Source organism: Camarhynchus parvulus, chromosome 10 (assembly GCF_901933205.1).
Source record: "Camarhynchus parvulus chromosome 10, STF_HiC, whole genome shotgun sequence".
NCBI classification, from domain to species: Eukaryota; Metazoa; Chordata; class Aves; order Passeriformes; family Thraupidae; genus Camarhynchus; species Camarhynchus parvulus.
This window is the reverse complement of record NC_044580.1, coordinates 8,273,617-8,289,364: the sequence shown is the minus strand read 5'-3', so window position 1 is coordinate 8,289,364 and position 15,748 is coordinate 8,273,617. Positions and strand designations below refer to the sequence as shown.

General features: G+C 45.3%; 1 protein-coding gene across 1 annotated transcript in view; it reads right to left on the bottom strand.

The window, feature by feature from the left end:
* The window catches only part of FAM214A (family with sequence similarity 214 member A), a 48,089-nt gene extending 38,559 nt beyond the window's left edge, over nucleotides 1–9,530 (bottom strand). The window contains exon 1 of the mRNA XM_030955050.1: nucleotides 9,381–9,530. Within this exon, the coding sequence (XP_030810910.1) occupies nucleotides 9,381–9,396 (16 nt within the window). The 5' untranslated portion in view covers nucleotides 9,397–9,530. The remainder of the gene's footprint in view (nucleotides 1–9,380) is intronic.
* Between the last annotated feature and the right edge of the window lie 6,218 nt (nucleotides 9,531–15,748).

Sequence of the window (15,748 nt, the reverse complement as noted above, 5' to 3'; positions counted from 1 at the left end):
TCTCTAATTCACGTTCCAGCCCTCCCTTGTGCAGGAAAAGCAAGGTGTGCATGTGACCCCGAAGGAGCAAAGCCTAAGTGACTCCATAGCACCTTATGTTTACACAGCCTAGTCATGGAGACAAGCTAAAAATAAAAATACACTTCTACTAACACATCCCTTCCTTGAAACAAACATTTTGGATTGAGTTACTAATTTGCAGAACATAAAACCATCAAGAGCTCTCATGTAGACTGCCTTATTCCCTTTCTCCCAGTACAGATGCTCAATTCCTCAGAACAAAGCTGAGGTCAGTTCTTGATGCTTGCAATGCATGTCAAAGAGATGGTTAGATACACCACTCACACTCTGTGTATAGTTTTCCTTCTACTTATGCCCAAACTCAAATTTCTTGAGTGAGAAAGGCTACATACAGTTCACAGTACACCTAGAGAAGCTGCAAGCATCAGATGCTAACATCCCACTATGATTTTTAAGTCAAACAAAAAATTAAAACTAAATAAAATAAAAATCAGTGTGTAACATAAAGCTGCTCAGATTTCATACTAGAAACTTACACAAGAATTAATTTTGCCAGTTTACAAAGAGTGTCCTGAAATATTTATAAAAGGCCACTCCATCTTCTCAACATGAGGATGGGATGAAAGAACATACAGTGCACATCAAGTACCATAACTTTCATCTCTAGTGGATCCAAAATACTTTCTCATACAAAGTTGTTAATTCAGCAAGGCTCTCGTAGCAAACATCCAGAGGCAGCACAATAACAGCCAGTCACGACTGGCCTAAGTGCTTGGTGCAAGGTGAGCCAGGTGTGCATTCCAGCAGTTTTACATTGAACTTTGCCTTCAGACATTTCCAGTATCATCAACTATTCCCTCTGTTTCACCTGAACTAGCTATTTGGTTTTACTCCTCCACTTTTTACCAGCAGCCTCCTCAGAGGAGTCCTCCACACCTTGCTTGTGTTAGCACGGTGTAGGCAGTTACACCATGAGTACTACTGCTAGTACAGCTATGGTAGCAACCATTACTCAAGGCCTATCCTCCAATTCCATATCTCTAGATACTTTGTTTCTCATGGTTTCCCCACAGTAAACAAAATTCCTCTGGCAATTCAAATAGCATGTGCTTCAAAAGGAAGAAGCTGCTTCCCCCTCAGATTAAAACAAAGTCATACTTTTCACTAAAAGGTAACTGAAGTGAGAAAACTTTCTATATATAGAAAATATACTTGAAGCTCAATTTTAAAGACATTTACAGCAGAGAAAAAAGGGTTTACCTTTGAACAGCATGAGTGTTGGTATCAAACCCTTTGACCCAACAGCATTCCCAGTCCATGCTGACCTTCACAATTTTGTCCCTGTGCAGTTCCTATTGATAGGAAACTCCTACTCTTTTATTCCACATCACTGTAATATTTACTGAAGTTCTTCCCTTCTTGATGCAACTATTCTCTTTTCCCCTACCCTCAAATTCACCTACTTAATGAAAATTTAAAAATAAAGAACAAGTAAATAAAAGTCTTGAAGATTCAGATCCAACATGCAAAGGAAATGCACCAGTACTTGTGACTTTACAGAGAACTGCACATTAAAGAAAGCATCAGCTCAACATATCAGAACTTCAGTCTCTGTTAACACAGAAGGTATGGCAAGGAGCCATCACAGACATTTACTCAGATGCTGCTCTTACACACCCTCTCTGCCCCCCAAGCCTGCAAACAAAGCCTTCCACCAAACTTGCTGACCTGCCTGGAAGTGTGAGTTTGAGCCATGGTTTGTTTCACTGGCGTTGCTGGGCTGGTGCCCTGGCAGGGAATCAAGGAGAACAATACCTGGCAGGGGAGAAGGGCTTCCCATTGCTCTGAAAAAAAAGCAGGCTGACCACAGCAGCTCTTCCTGCACCTCTCCTTCTCCTTCCTTTGTCCCTCAGAAGAAACCAGCTGCCACTCTGCCACCTCCCATTGTGATGCTGACTGTACTGAGGATATGAAATAATACTTGCCACCTTCAATTTTACTCAAGTTCTGCGTCTCTTTTTGCCCTTCCTGCCCCCATTACACAAAACAAGTTGATACTTGCATAGCATCCTGAGAAAGAAGCTTGATTTGTTACAGCACAGAGAAGTGTGAAATATGTCCTAGAAATCCTGAAGGCTCATTAGTGGGCAAAAGGAGCCCTGCATACACAGCAAGCACCATTAAGAAGTCAAATTAGCACAAGCAGTCAAGAGGTTAAATTAGCACAAGCACCTGCTCATAGACTCCCTGAAGCAGTTCACTATCCAAAATGGACTTACTTAACAACCTGGTTCCCAGGGATCTTGATGGAAAAAAGATCACTAACTTGTGTAATGTAAAACAGATGACATTGCTCACGTGCAACCAGAGTCCCTATTTCAGATATATTCTCCCTTTTTTATGCCTCAGAAGAAAATCCAACTTGTTTTTTTCCTTAGAAAAAGCCAACAGGTTTGGGAAACACACTGGTCATTGCTAAGAGGGAAGCTCAGCTGCCCCATGGTTACTGGTACTACATCCCTGCACAGAGAGAGACTGCATGCCTGCCCACAAAGAAAAGTGGTCAAACCAATACAAATAAATGTGTAGGGGGGGAAGAGCTCCCCTTACTGCTCCTGAAGAAACAAAGTTGTTCAGAAGATTTCTCAGTAAGGCTATTTTGCTTGCCTTTATTCATTATAAGGACTGTTACAATCAGCACAGACATGAAATGCCATTAGTATTTCATGCATGCAGAGTGCTCCCTCCCTGTGTGTTCAGCTGCCTCACACACAGCTCCCTCTCCAAATTATCCCCAAGAACATCCTCACACTACCCTATTACATCTTTGCATCTTGAGTCAATGTGATGTTGTAATACCACCCCAGACAGCAACCTGAACCAGTTTTGGTCCCAAAGCTAGCATGAAAAATCATCAGCCAAAGAACTGGTTAGGCCCATTTAACATAGAAGGAAATGTATTAGTACAAGTGAGTTGGTCTTGACTTGGTCAGATTAACTCTGAATTATTAAGAAAAGATGGAGAATTTTAATGACTTACAATTCAGTTATTCTGTTTACAAGTAGCCTTTGTAAAAAAAAATCTCTCCCAATCTCAGTACAGCTCTGATTGCAGAGCAAGAATAATTCACATGGCTTCAGCCATGTGCTTGTAGCTGTAGTCATGCCACCCTGCACGAGACCAGCAGAAAAGGGAATAGGTAATGAAAGTGAAGTCTTCCAAAGTCCAGCTACCTACCCAGGTCCAAGAGGCACTCCGCTGAATTTGCATTCATCCTTAATTGCCTACTTATTCATGGAGTTTTAGTACTGGGTAGTACAAAGGTAACCATGCAACTGTACGTGCACTTCTAAAACAATTTTAACTTAAAAACTGGCTTCTGTCTAAACATTAAATTTAAATCACCTACAAAGACTGAACAATTTACCACCTCCTTGAAAGACGATGTGAGACACTCAAAATTCAAAAAAACATAGTTTATCAAGTATTACATTGGAATGGAGACAATAACTACCACTATATTTACAGTTAAACTGCAAGACCTTATGGACTAAAAGAATAGCTGGACTGTTACCTTAAACTCATTGCTGAAAAGATAAAAGGTTATGGCTATTTCTCCACCAGTAAATGGCTGCTATTAGTAGAAGTCTGTCAAAATACCAAAGAAACATTTTATAAACAGTGAAGCAGACAGAGTAAGTTCTTTTAACAAATGTCATATAGCTGGTTTGTTCTCGTCAGCTACTCTGTTTTCACAGAAGACTTCTAATTTTAATAAGTAGAATTTCATTTGGCAGCAAACTCTTGTCTCTCATGAGAATCTGTATATATAAATGTTAGCTTATTTTTAAAAACATTTAGAAGCTGGCAGACCTCAGATCCAATAATAATGTCAACACTGCCCTTAACAGCAAAGTCCAACCTAATATGTTTCACCCCAGGGATCTTAACTGACATGCCGAAGTTTCTCACTGTAGCAAGTAAAGAATATGGTCAGAAGGGTCAGTTTATATACTCCAAGCCTATGGGCTTGGCATATCCACAGTCCCCAAAATATCCACCTAAATGCCACTCCAGCAGCATCTCTTTTAGCAACAGCTAAAGGCAGCTAATATGGACAACACCAAGCAAACTACCAAAAAATGGCAAAGTTGTTATTGGGATGGTTCTCTCTGAGAAACAGGTATGCCATGAAGAACTCTCACTGCTGAACAATGATAAAAACACCCTTTCAACCCAAGAAATACTTTTACAACAGGAAGACTTGCCTTGCTGTCAATAGCCAGGTACAAATTGCAGAACAGTAAGGTAAGAAAACTAAGCTGGCATTTCAAATTGAAACCTGAGATTTTTCCATTCTACAAATAAATATACTTCAAATTTTTTGGTGCCTAACATTTTTAAAAAGCTAAGCACCTAAAATCTAAGAATTCTTCCAAGTTAAACGTTTAAAGTAGAAATTTAATAAAAAGAGAGTTTATACTGCCATTTTTCAGGTGCAAGGACAGAACTGCATTGAAAGCATCTAGACTCCACCCTCAATTAAAAAACAAAGGCTTCTGTTCCTGTTCACTCATATCCTGTATCTATATGTTATCTGTTCTCAGGACAAATCTGCTCTCCCCAAAGATTAGAGCTGGATGGCTCCATGCCCCATTAAAGGAATGTCAGTGCAGTACCTGTCAGTTTGCTCGGCTCGGTGGGGTTTTTTACCCTGAGCAGTTTCAGGTGTTGTTTCTCTCTGAGAACAAGCAGGTTTTATTGGCAGCCACGCAGGCAGGAGGAGCAGGCTGCCGGCACACACGCAGCTGGCCACACGTGCCCTGTTTGCCCGGGGGCTTCCTGGGGCAGGCACAGCGTCAGCCCAGCTCATCAGCACCCAACCTGCACTTACCTGTGGCAACCCAGCCCCGGGCACTGCCCCAGTGCCTCTGGAGTGACAGCTCCACCGAGCAGGAAGCAGCTCATTTCCACTTTATTACTTTGTTGACTGCCTGCATCATTCTGCCATGGAAAAGTTTAAGTGCTCTGTGACATTTCACTGAGAAGATACTACAAAATTAAAGTGTCTGGATCATGGTTCAATATAGGACACTAAAACAACACTCATCCTTTTTCAATATATATTTTCACTTCCTAATCTGCATACTCTGTAGCACATCATCTTTGCTAAAAAGTTTTCCATAACATCTTCACCAGTTAATATAGGGCATATTTTATGCTTATAAAAACAAGGGCCTTACCCACATCTCCTAAATTAACAACCAACTCCACAACTGAACACACTGGTTCAGCTCACTTCCCCTGAGTCCCATGCCTCCTCATCCTTCCTCCTAAGAATCTAAATTCCATCAACTGTTCATTAAGCTCTCCTCCAGCTTTCCCCACAGACAGATCCCAAAATGCCTCAGCTATGTTTCTCATAGGAGGCAGTAAACAGACTTTTGCTGAACCAAGAGTTACCTCTTTCCACACCAACCCACCAAGTAATGTGGCAGAAGTTCCTTAACCCAGTTACTACAAACAGACCCTGAGGCAGATATCCAAGTTTGACTTGCAAAGAAGGAAGGAGAAGACAAAAAGCAATCTTCAGTCTGCTTGTTCCTCTCTTGTAGACAGAAAGTCATTTCTGTAAATTAGGATAATCTCAAGGAGGGAATTAATGCTTCAGAAAGTAAGAAAGGACTGCTTTTTGTTTAATTTGTAAGTGAAAACAAAATAGCCTCTACACAGAGAACACACACAGAGGAATAAACAAAGCAAGGCAATAAGAAAGTAAGAAAACACTAGAATAAGGTGATAAAAACCGAGCCAGCATGCATTTAGAGACAAACAAGCCTGTCTTCCTCCTTTAACTGATCATTCATGCAATGAGGAGGAGGGAGGAGGAAGGAGCAATAACTCCCAGCTATTTAGACTACAGCAAAACTTTTGATGTCTTGTAACATTTCCACAGTAAAATATGACTATAGTGTAGATTCATCTAAACCACAAGATGTTTTCCAGTTGTGCACCAAGTGTACTCTAAGAGTACATAACAAGCCTTCTGAGTTTGGCAGCAAGCTATCACCCTGACATTATGCAATGTTTTCATTAATGCTGATGGTGAAACAGTGTGTTTATACAGTTTATGAACAAAGCTGAGCTGGAAAACTTTGCAAGCACTCTGCTACGAAGCCTTATTCTGTCCTCCAAACTCAATAAACTGCCGAAGCGACCAGAAGTCATTAGAACGAAGTTCAATAGAAGCAAGAGCAAAGCTCTGTACTTGAGAAAGGAAACAGCAGTCCAAACATGCAGCACGAAGCAGCTGACTAGGCAGCTGTACTGCAGAAACTAAAACGTGATGATATCATGGATCAAAGCCAGGTAACCTGATATGTTGTTACTGCAGAAAGAAAAAAACCCAAAAAACAACCAAAACTAACCCCAAACTCAAACATCACTCCAAAAACATTGCATGTAAGAAAGGGAGATAAATCATTCTTCTCTCTGGCACCAGTGGAGACTCAGCTGAAGCACCATGACCACTGTATTTTAAGATGCTTCAACAGTCCACTTTAAGCACAGGGAAGGTAAAGCTGAGCAGCAGCCGTCAGTACTTGGGTTACTGCGTTCCCTAGACCCAGTACAGAATGTGCTCAGAGCAGCCACTGTCCTCCCACTCAAACCCCACCTGAGGGCCATGTCCCGAGTGATGCTCATGAGATACATCCTGGGAGTGCCCTGTGCCTTTGCCTGGCAAAGGAATAAGCCCACATTTTTGCCTGCACTTTTGAAGATCTCTTCCTGCTCTCCCTCACCCACAGAACTGCTCTGCAGGTTTGCTATGCAGAGCTCCATATTCCATCCCCTCCACACTGCTCTCACACATTACATACCTATAGCTGCAATTTTCCAACTTCCTCTCCTATTGAGGTAAGTACCTTCGGGCCAAATTCCCATGTTTTCTTCATTTCTGTCCCTCCCTCTCACCTCCTTAAATTTAAACATTCTGTAGCACTTCCCACTGATAAAAATAGTTGTACATTTAGATCTCCTCTTTCTTCTCCTGCATCATCCATCTTTGCTGGGGATAACAAGAACCTTACTGGTAGTTCAGCAAAGGCTAAACCACATCTCTCCCAACGTGCCTGGGCAGTACAATCTTCAGTGCAGTGCTGAGTTAAATTCTAACAAGAACTGCATCCCTCTGCTCCAAATTGATTCTGATATAATTATTTGTAAGAACAACAACAACAACAAAAAGCCAACACATTGCAAGCCTGTTCAAAGTCTGCTTTTTTATGCTTTACTTGGGGTGTGAACTTACAGTCTTCCCAGGATTTTGAGGCTCTGTAGAGCAGTGAAACCTGTGGCAAGCTGAGTGGTCTGCCTCTCCTCTGCCCTTTGCTATCAATCTGCGACAATTGGAAGCAGGTGACTGCACACTTGACTGCTTGTGTCCTGTGCTACAGCTGCTATGCAGAAAGCAGCACATGTAAACATTTGCATGATTCGTGCCTCCTAAGAGTCTCTGTGGGCTGCACATGGCATTTAGGCAGCACTTTCACAACCCCCTTTGTGCACGGTATTGCTCTGCTGTATTAGCACACAGTTAAGCTGGAGGGATCCACTAAAATGGCTGGAGATACCCTCCCACGTTTGGTAAGATCCATTATTTACTTCAAGACTTTTGTTAATTATCTTAGAAGACTTTCAAAACATAACTTCTGAAGGATTTTGCCCAGTCCACGGTAAACACTTTACACTGTATAAGAATCTCAATTTATTATTTCCCAGCTTACAGGAAAAAAAAGAAAAAAACCCACAAAAATACCCCAGGAACCTAATAACTTGCTTTCTGTACCAATTTGGTTCCCTCCACACCAGATTGATTAAAAAAGGCATCTGATCACTTAACATACAGCAACTTAAAATGTTTGCAGTGGTCTAACTCCTTCTGCCTAAAAATTAAAGAAAGGAATACACAAAGGTCATGCAGATGTTGAACTGCTAGATTAGAACATACTAAAGCTGCAAATATTGACTTGGGTTTTAGCTGGCTATTTTGAAATATAATTTTACCCTGACAGTAAACAGTTTTCAAACTTCAGCGTCTGATATTAAAATCTAAAGATCCTACAAACAACCAGCCTTGCTGCAGTAGATGGTGTGAAGGTTTAAGCAGTTAAGAAACAAGGAGGAAAGCAATGAGAAAGGCCCATTTCAAAACCATGTTACTTAAACCCCATTAATTTATGATTGCTTCTGTACTATCTGTGCTATCATCACACCATATAATCCTTGCAGCACATACAAACAAGAAATCCACCTGAGAGTGGTCATGTATGCAGTGTCGCTATTAGCAAACCTGTCATTAACAAACCTAATTAGGATGTGTATGTCATGTAAGTGTTAGCACTTAATACACGAATATCTGAGCTATATAAAAGTGTTTCTCAAAACACCAAGGTGATTATAACAGTGATTAGAACATGTTTTTACACTGAAAGGAACCAGATAATCAATAGAATCATCAAAACTTTAGGAAACATGGATTATTGTTTTTAACTAACATTCTGAATATTACGATGAGCACTTCTAAGATTTTCTTCAAAAAATGTCTTGCTTTAACACGAATCAATAATCACTGCTCTGTGGATCAAAATAGAAGTCATGACATATTTCCAACTCTAGGGGCATCAGCAGCTGTTGCTATACAGCAAAAGAGCTCAAGTGTTATAAACATATACGTAGACTGCTGTCTTGATTTTTCTGTAAAACCAGATGTCAGTAATCCGATAGGATGTAACCAAATAATCGTGAAAAATTTATATTTCACCACGCTTGTTATGAAATACCTCCATTATAACTGGGGGGAAAAAGCACTGACAGTTTATAAAACAACACAGATATAACTTATGGTTATTTTCAGGGTTTTTCCAGCTATATTTAGATATTTCTGTACATCTGCTGGCTTTGTCTGTCGATGCCCGATTTGCCTTTGACCGACTCTCGGCTCAGCACTGCAGGACTGTGCTAACGAGCCGGCTGTGTCTGACACACGAACTGCAGCATTCCCACAGCAAAAGCACTTGGCTACGGCGTTTGTCTCCTTCCATCCAGCCGAGACAATGGGAAGCCGAAGGGCAGGCAGGACATGGGGCTGGAAGCCCCCTTGGCGGGGCACCCTCCGCATCCCACTCCCACCGGCATTTCCCGAGCTCAGCCCGAGTACCTGGATCCTTTCCCACCCCCCAAAATGACAGGGGAGGGGGGTAAGGAAATAGAGCGATAACATCGAAGCCATCCACCGGGCTACTTGTAATCCTACAGACAAAACAAACAAAAAGAAACGGACTGATAAGCCCTTTACCTCGTTCCGGCTTCATCTTCCCTGCTGCCTCAGCGAGGTCTGACAGGGCCGAGGTGCCGCGCCGCTGTCCCCACGGAGCCGGGCTGCGGCTGCCCCGGCCGGCGGTGTCACTGTGGCCCCGGCAGCGGGCACGGCCGGCGGGAGGCGGCCCCGCCGCTACGGCAGCTGGGCCGGCGGGCGGGCGGGCTGGCGGCGGCCGGCCGGGGGAGGCTGCGCGCCGGCGGCCTCTGCCCGCGCCCGGCCAGGGTGTCCTTCCGTGACACGGCGCCGCGCGGGGCTATTTATAACCTGCCGGGGAAAAAATCCCACAACAACAGACCTCGGCTCACCCCCGCCCGCGCCGGCTCTGAGTCACCGCGGCCCCGGGCGACGGCAGCCCCTGCCGGAGTCCCCTCCCTCCTGCCCGCCCGCCCGCCTGCCCCAGGAAGGCAGCGAGCGGCCCCCCGCCCGCCCCGTCGGGGCCGCGGCCCCCGCCCCGTCACGGGCCGGCGGCTGGCGGCGGGGCTGCGCCGCACCTTCATCCCCGGCCCCGCCGCTGCCGCCCGGGCTGCCGGGCCGTGCCCCCGCGCTGCGCCCCGGTCACACAGGCCGCCCCGCCCGCCCAGCGCTGCTCTCCATGGCTCTGCCTCCGGCCCTGCCTCCTCCTCCTCGCCGCTGACTAACTCCCCTCCTCTCCGCCGGGCATTCCCCGCCTCCCGCCGAGCGGGGCACACACATCACAGCCCGGCGGCAGGCACGGCAAGGCAGAGCGAGCCGGGGCAGCGCAGCTCGACTGGGGGTACCCGCCACACTTGGCCACCGACGGGGGAGGACGCGACCATCGCCCGGCGTGACCGCGGGCCCCGCTGCGCCCGCCCCGCGCCGCGCTCATCCCGCCCCCGGGCGGGCCTGCCCGGCCCACCGCCGCCCCACGTGCCGCACGGCGGCCAATGCCCCGCGCCCGCCCGCCCGCCCTCGGGCGGCTCGGTTGTCACAGCAACAGAGCGCGGCCGCGGCTCGGCTCGGCACGGCACGGCACGGCACGCTCCCGCCGGGAGCGCGGTTCCCGCTGCCCCGGGACACCCGTTCCCTGCGGTGCAAACGGCGCCGCTGGGTTTATGGGTTTGCGCGAACGGCATCGTCCGTTCGCCCCTACCCCCACGCCGAGTGCTCTGGCAGCCAGGCTCCCGCCCGGGGACGGGAGCGGCCCCTCACTCACTCACCCGGCTCCGGCGGAGGCTGGCGCGGCCCCTCACCCGCGCCGTTCCCGCAGTGCGCCAGCCGCTGCCCGGCCTCCTTCCCTCTGCCCCTCGCACGCGTGTGCCCGCTGGAGCCCATGGCCGCCGAGTTTAAATGCACGCGTGTCCGCAGAGGGCGATTCCAGGTGTGAAGTGCCCGCCGGGCGGCAGCTGAGCCCCCGCCTGCTCCCCGCTCACCGCTGCGGGCTGGGGGCGGGAGCAGCGCCCGGTGCGCCCCTGCCCCGGGGCAGCGCTGCCCGCGCCCGCCCTGCCCGGCGGCGCCGTGCTCGGCGCTCGCTTCACGCTGATAACAACATTGTGCGGAGGAACAATGGGCTGCGCTTACACAACCGCCTTAATCCAGCAGAAATACAGGTTTCACTGAAAGGGACGGGCCGGCGCCATCTCTCACGTCAGGCCTGCCTAGCAAAGCAGGTCAGGACCGGGGCTGCCAGCGCGGACCCCCTCCCCTGCCCGTGCCCCAATCCCCCCATCGCTTAGACGCACTGCCAAATGCGCCACGGAGAACAGGGAAACAAACTGCCCTGGTGATGGGGATCCCTCTTCCACCAGGAGCAGATCTAGGCCGGCTGAAGTGGCCTCTAGAGAGCAGAAAGAACTGCTCGAAAGGGGAATCTGTACTGCAGAAGAGCTGGAATGTCAACGTACAGCTCATCTGGAGGCTGTGCCACAGCCAGGGCAGGCCACATGGACAGCTCTGTTACTCGGATTGGGACTCAGTCAGAAAGACAGATGAGACAATACAGTGTTTGTCGTGCTTTTAGATGGTCCTAAAGGTGGGATGTGCACAGACTCTGCCACATCTCCAGTCATTACTATGGTAATTCCCTCCACTGAGATTGTTTACAAACATCCCATCCTACAGCCCGAGCCCTATGGGAGGCACTCACTCCCTACAACAAGGTGACTTGCACATACTCAAGTCTTCTGACCCTTGTGCATAGCCTAGCCAATTCCTGATTCTTTCTAGTGTGCCAGCATCCCTGCAGATATGTGTACATCTGGGCTCTGCACAGCCACTTTTTTCTCACAGCTAGCTGAGCATGCACTTGGAGGTATTGCAAAGACTGTAAAGTTCCAGAATAACTCAGTTCTGCACTGTTTGGCTTGTGTGAACTGCACCTATTTCCCACTCTCATTTATCAGTTGTGTATCATTACACTGGGAGGGTGCTTCACAGAATAAGCTGTGCAGTAAACACCTCTCAATTCAGTCATGGGCAGGTGGGAGGTGCAGTGCTTTGATTTTACACTCGTGAGTACATGAGTGTCACTTCTGTTGCTGTGTGACTGCTGTGGACGTGTTTGGTAATTACAGATCTCAGAGCTCTCTGCCGGATGCAATGTAATTGCACATGTGGCAATCCAGAATTATAAAAGAATTTGACTGAGCAATAAATACTGTGGGTGCATGTAGATGAAGTTCAGCGTGACTGCAGTGGGCATGATTCAGCCACCTGTCAGATCCTCCTAGTCATCCTAATGAAAAGTCACATCCTTTAGGACACTAATTGTTGCTCTAGGACACTGCAAATTAGTTTGTACCTTGTTTTAATATTGGTTTTACAGCCAAAACCAAATCTACCTTTCTACTATTTAATTACAATTGTAGCTATTTAGCCATTAAGCTTCACATACTATTTTTTAATAGTTTTAAAAGTTTTAATCTCATTTTAGCACTTTTTTATAAAACAGCTCATCAGACACAAATGGACCCCACTTCCAGGAAAATGCTACCTCAAAATACTTTTTCCCATTTTAATTAATAAGCCAGTTAGCTTCTCATTACCTTGTAGTTCTTAGGAGTTCAAGGCAATGGGAAATTAATTGCCAGCCCGAAAACCACTTATCATTAACAAAGTTTTAGGCATATGACAAGAGAAAGCCACATCTGGTGTGCAGTCCTACTCTGTGTGACCATGTAGGAGATTTTGGGTTCAGCTTCCACTCCTGAGTCAGTGCATTCCTGGACCCTGAGAGCCATGGGTATGTCTGAGATACATCCTTCAGGCCCTGCTTCACTTCAGATGAAGAAGGACCTTTCCCTTTTGACCACATAGACACATAATTGATCTGAAAAAAAGCAGAACGCAAAATTATTTGAGAGATCTAATTATACAATATTCAATGTATAATAGTAAAAGCAAAATAATGACAAAAATCCCAGACAAATTTGTGGACTTAGTTTGGGTAAAACACCTAAAAATATCCTTGAACTCATAATTTTTCTCCCAGTCACAAAAAAAATTATAAAAATTATAAATACTGCATGAATACACAGAGAAAATATGGGATACGGGGCTTCCACCACGGGAATTTGCTTACACACACTTGAAAATCTGATGACAGCAATGACAGTGCTGAAATGAATCTCTGACCTCAGAAGCTTAGCATCAACTTTAATATCTGAAAAGCACATGGTTGTATTACACATCACACAAAAGCAGGATTAGCTTAGAAACACAAACAGAACTTTGACTGCCCTCCCACTGCCAAGTCTAGACCAACACATACTTCTGGGAGCACAAGCAGGGACAAAACCAGGTTTCTTATCCATTCCTGTCTCATGGTAGCTTAACCTCACTGTCTAAACTGGTGAGAGCTTAGGCTGTAGCCTCTCTGTGGACAAAGTGGCTCTGGCACAAACAGTGCATGAATTTTGGTGGAAACCTTAACAGGCCCATCCTATCTCCTTTTCCTGAAATGTGCCAGACCTTTATTTCTCTTGTGAACAGTAATCACATGTGAAACTTGTCTCAAATGAGGATTTTAAAATGTCCTCACTTGGGGCAGCATGACACAGTGATGCCTCATAAGTCTTGTTCATATAGAAGTTTAAAAGGAAACCAAAAACCAAGATAAATGTATGGCTGTGTTTTCTTCAGCACTGTAGGCTGTTGGCACAGTCCCTGCAACCTGACACAGAGTGTATTTTAGGTTCCATCCCAAGTGTCTTTTCAGCTGTAGCTGTCAAAGAAGTGATGTCTGATGCAGCAGATCAAGATTCCTGTGATTCCTGGAAACAATTACCGCCTGTTCAATGATGTGGCACAGCTGCTTTTGACATGGCCTCCACCTATGTGGTATAATGTTACTGAAGCTGGGAGAATATTATTGCAAAAAGGTGAAGACAATCAGAAATAGACTGGAAGGTACAATATGCAATGCAACAAATTTGAAATGTGCTAAAAAAACCTATGAAGAATCAACTATCAGTTAATTGTCACCAGTAGTAACCACTTTACAAAGAAATTATTTATGTACTTATAGGAATTTATGAATTCACAACTCATAAATTCCTACAAGCTGTTACTGAAACTGAATTATAAACCCTTATCTTATAAGGGGATCTAGTTGAATGGAAAAGAGTTTGTTATTATTCTTTCTCAAGATACCTATAGGTCCAATAACAAGGACAGACTGAGACAATTGTCTTCTCTATGTCTGCCTACCTTTGTGTTACACTGTTGGCTTCAGCCTCCAGCACTTAGGAGTAAATGTTTCAGCCAAAATGATCTTGATTCAACAGCTTGATTTAAGTTTTTTAATAGCATCAACCCAATAAGATTTAAAAATACATTAGAAACAGCCAAACTGCATTTCCCATCCCTACAGCTTCCAGGTAACCTGGCTCATTATGTCATGCCAAGATCCACGAGTGTCATGAGGCAGTGCTTTCAGAGCTCCTCACCTTGATTTATTCCACACTGTTCTGGGAGGCAGGAGGACCTTGTTGGTGGGTGCTGCAGAGGAGGTTTTGTTCTGTATTCATCCCCAACCCATGCAGAAGTTCCTCCACACACTGCTCCCCAGCATCCTTTGGAACAGCCCTTAGGCCTCTGTTACATTTGTGGCTTGCCTCAGGATCAAAGAGAGGAAAGTGTATTTTTCTAATCTTTTTGTTTTGAGTCCCCAGACATACACAATAATGTCTGTCAGGATGGAATATACTCATGTTCTAGAGTGCCACATGATGGGTGCTCTGTGCACTGGGTACAGGCTGATACAGTTATACTTTGGGAGGGAAAATTGAAACCTCCAACCCAGGATGTCCAATATGCCTCTAACAATACCAGGCATTTAAATAAAACAGCCTGATTTTTAAAGAAAAACTCACTCCCAGCTCAAACTGACTTCAGCAGAATTTGTCACTCCTGCAGTGTTTTTGAATACCAGTCCACCTCTTCTCAAGTTCCTAATTATGAAATTAGGCATCTAATTTTAGATACTTATTTCTGAATCTGTTGACCCATGGGCTTGATTGTCATCTTGTTGCATTAGCTCTCCTGGTCCAAATGCATCAATTAAGACACTGGAGGTACTTCTACAGGAAGCCTGTCCCATGTCTGGAAAATCAGGATCTGTGACAGAGTAGGGACAGCAATAGTTTAGTTTTCTTTCTTAGAAATACACAAACTGTGGTCATAGTTTTAAGTATTTTGAAGAGAGTGAACAAACATAGGAAGCATAAACCAACTGGTGCTCTACTATTAGACCCTGTTGTTTTCTAACGTACATGGATTTTCCTTTCCATGCAGTTCCTACCATAGTCCTCCATTGCTTAATTTCACTACTAATTGTCCCATTCAAAGCAAAAACATATAGCTATTAACATGTTCTCACCTGCTAAATTCACTTTTTGAAATCAAATGTGAAAGGACATCTCGGGTTTTTTGTTTTCCTCTGTGTGTTCTCTCAAATTCCTTTATGTTCCAAGTAGTACTTTCTCACTGGAGACACAGCCAAGACTAAATTGTGGCGGAACTAGGAGAACAATAGAGAAGTGATTGCACTCCTCTCAGAAGGAAAGCTTGTTCTCCTCACCAGAAATTATTTCCTGGACTCAACACTTTGCTACCAAACTTTGTTTACGTACAAAAGATTCCTTTTGTTGGAAACAACCCGGTCCATGTCCTGTGCTGCTCCTCAAGTTTCCCATGTCACATGGGATGCCCTGTGTCTTCTTTACTCTCCTGGCAGCAGCAGCAGGAGCTTAGCACCTCTCAGGATGGAATATCCTCTTCTGCCAGCCCTCCAGAGGCTGAGGTCCAGCAGTCTGTCAGGCCTTCCTGCCAACAGAAACTGAGCCCTTCCTGCATGTCTGTCATTCACCTTGGGAAAAGTAACTTGC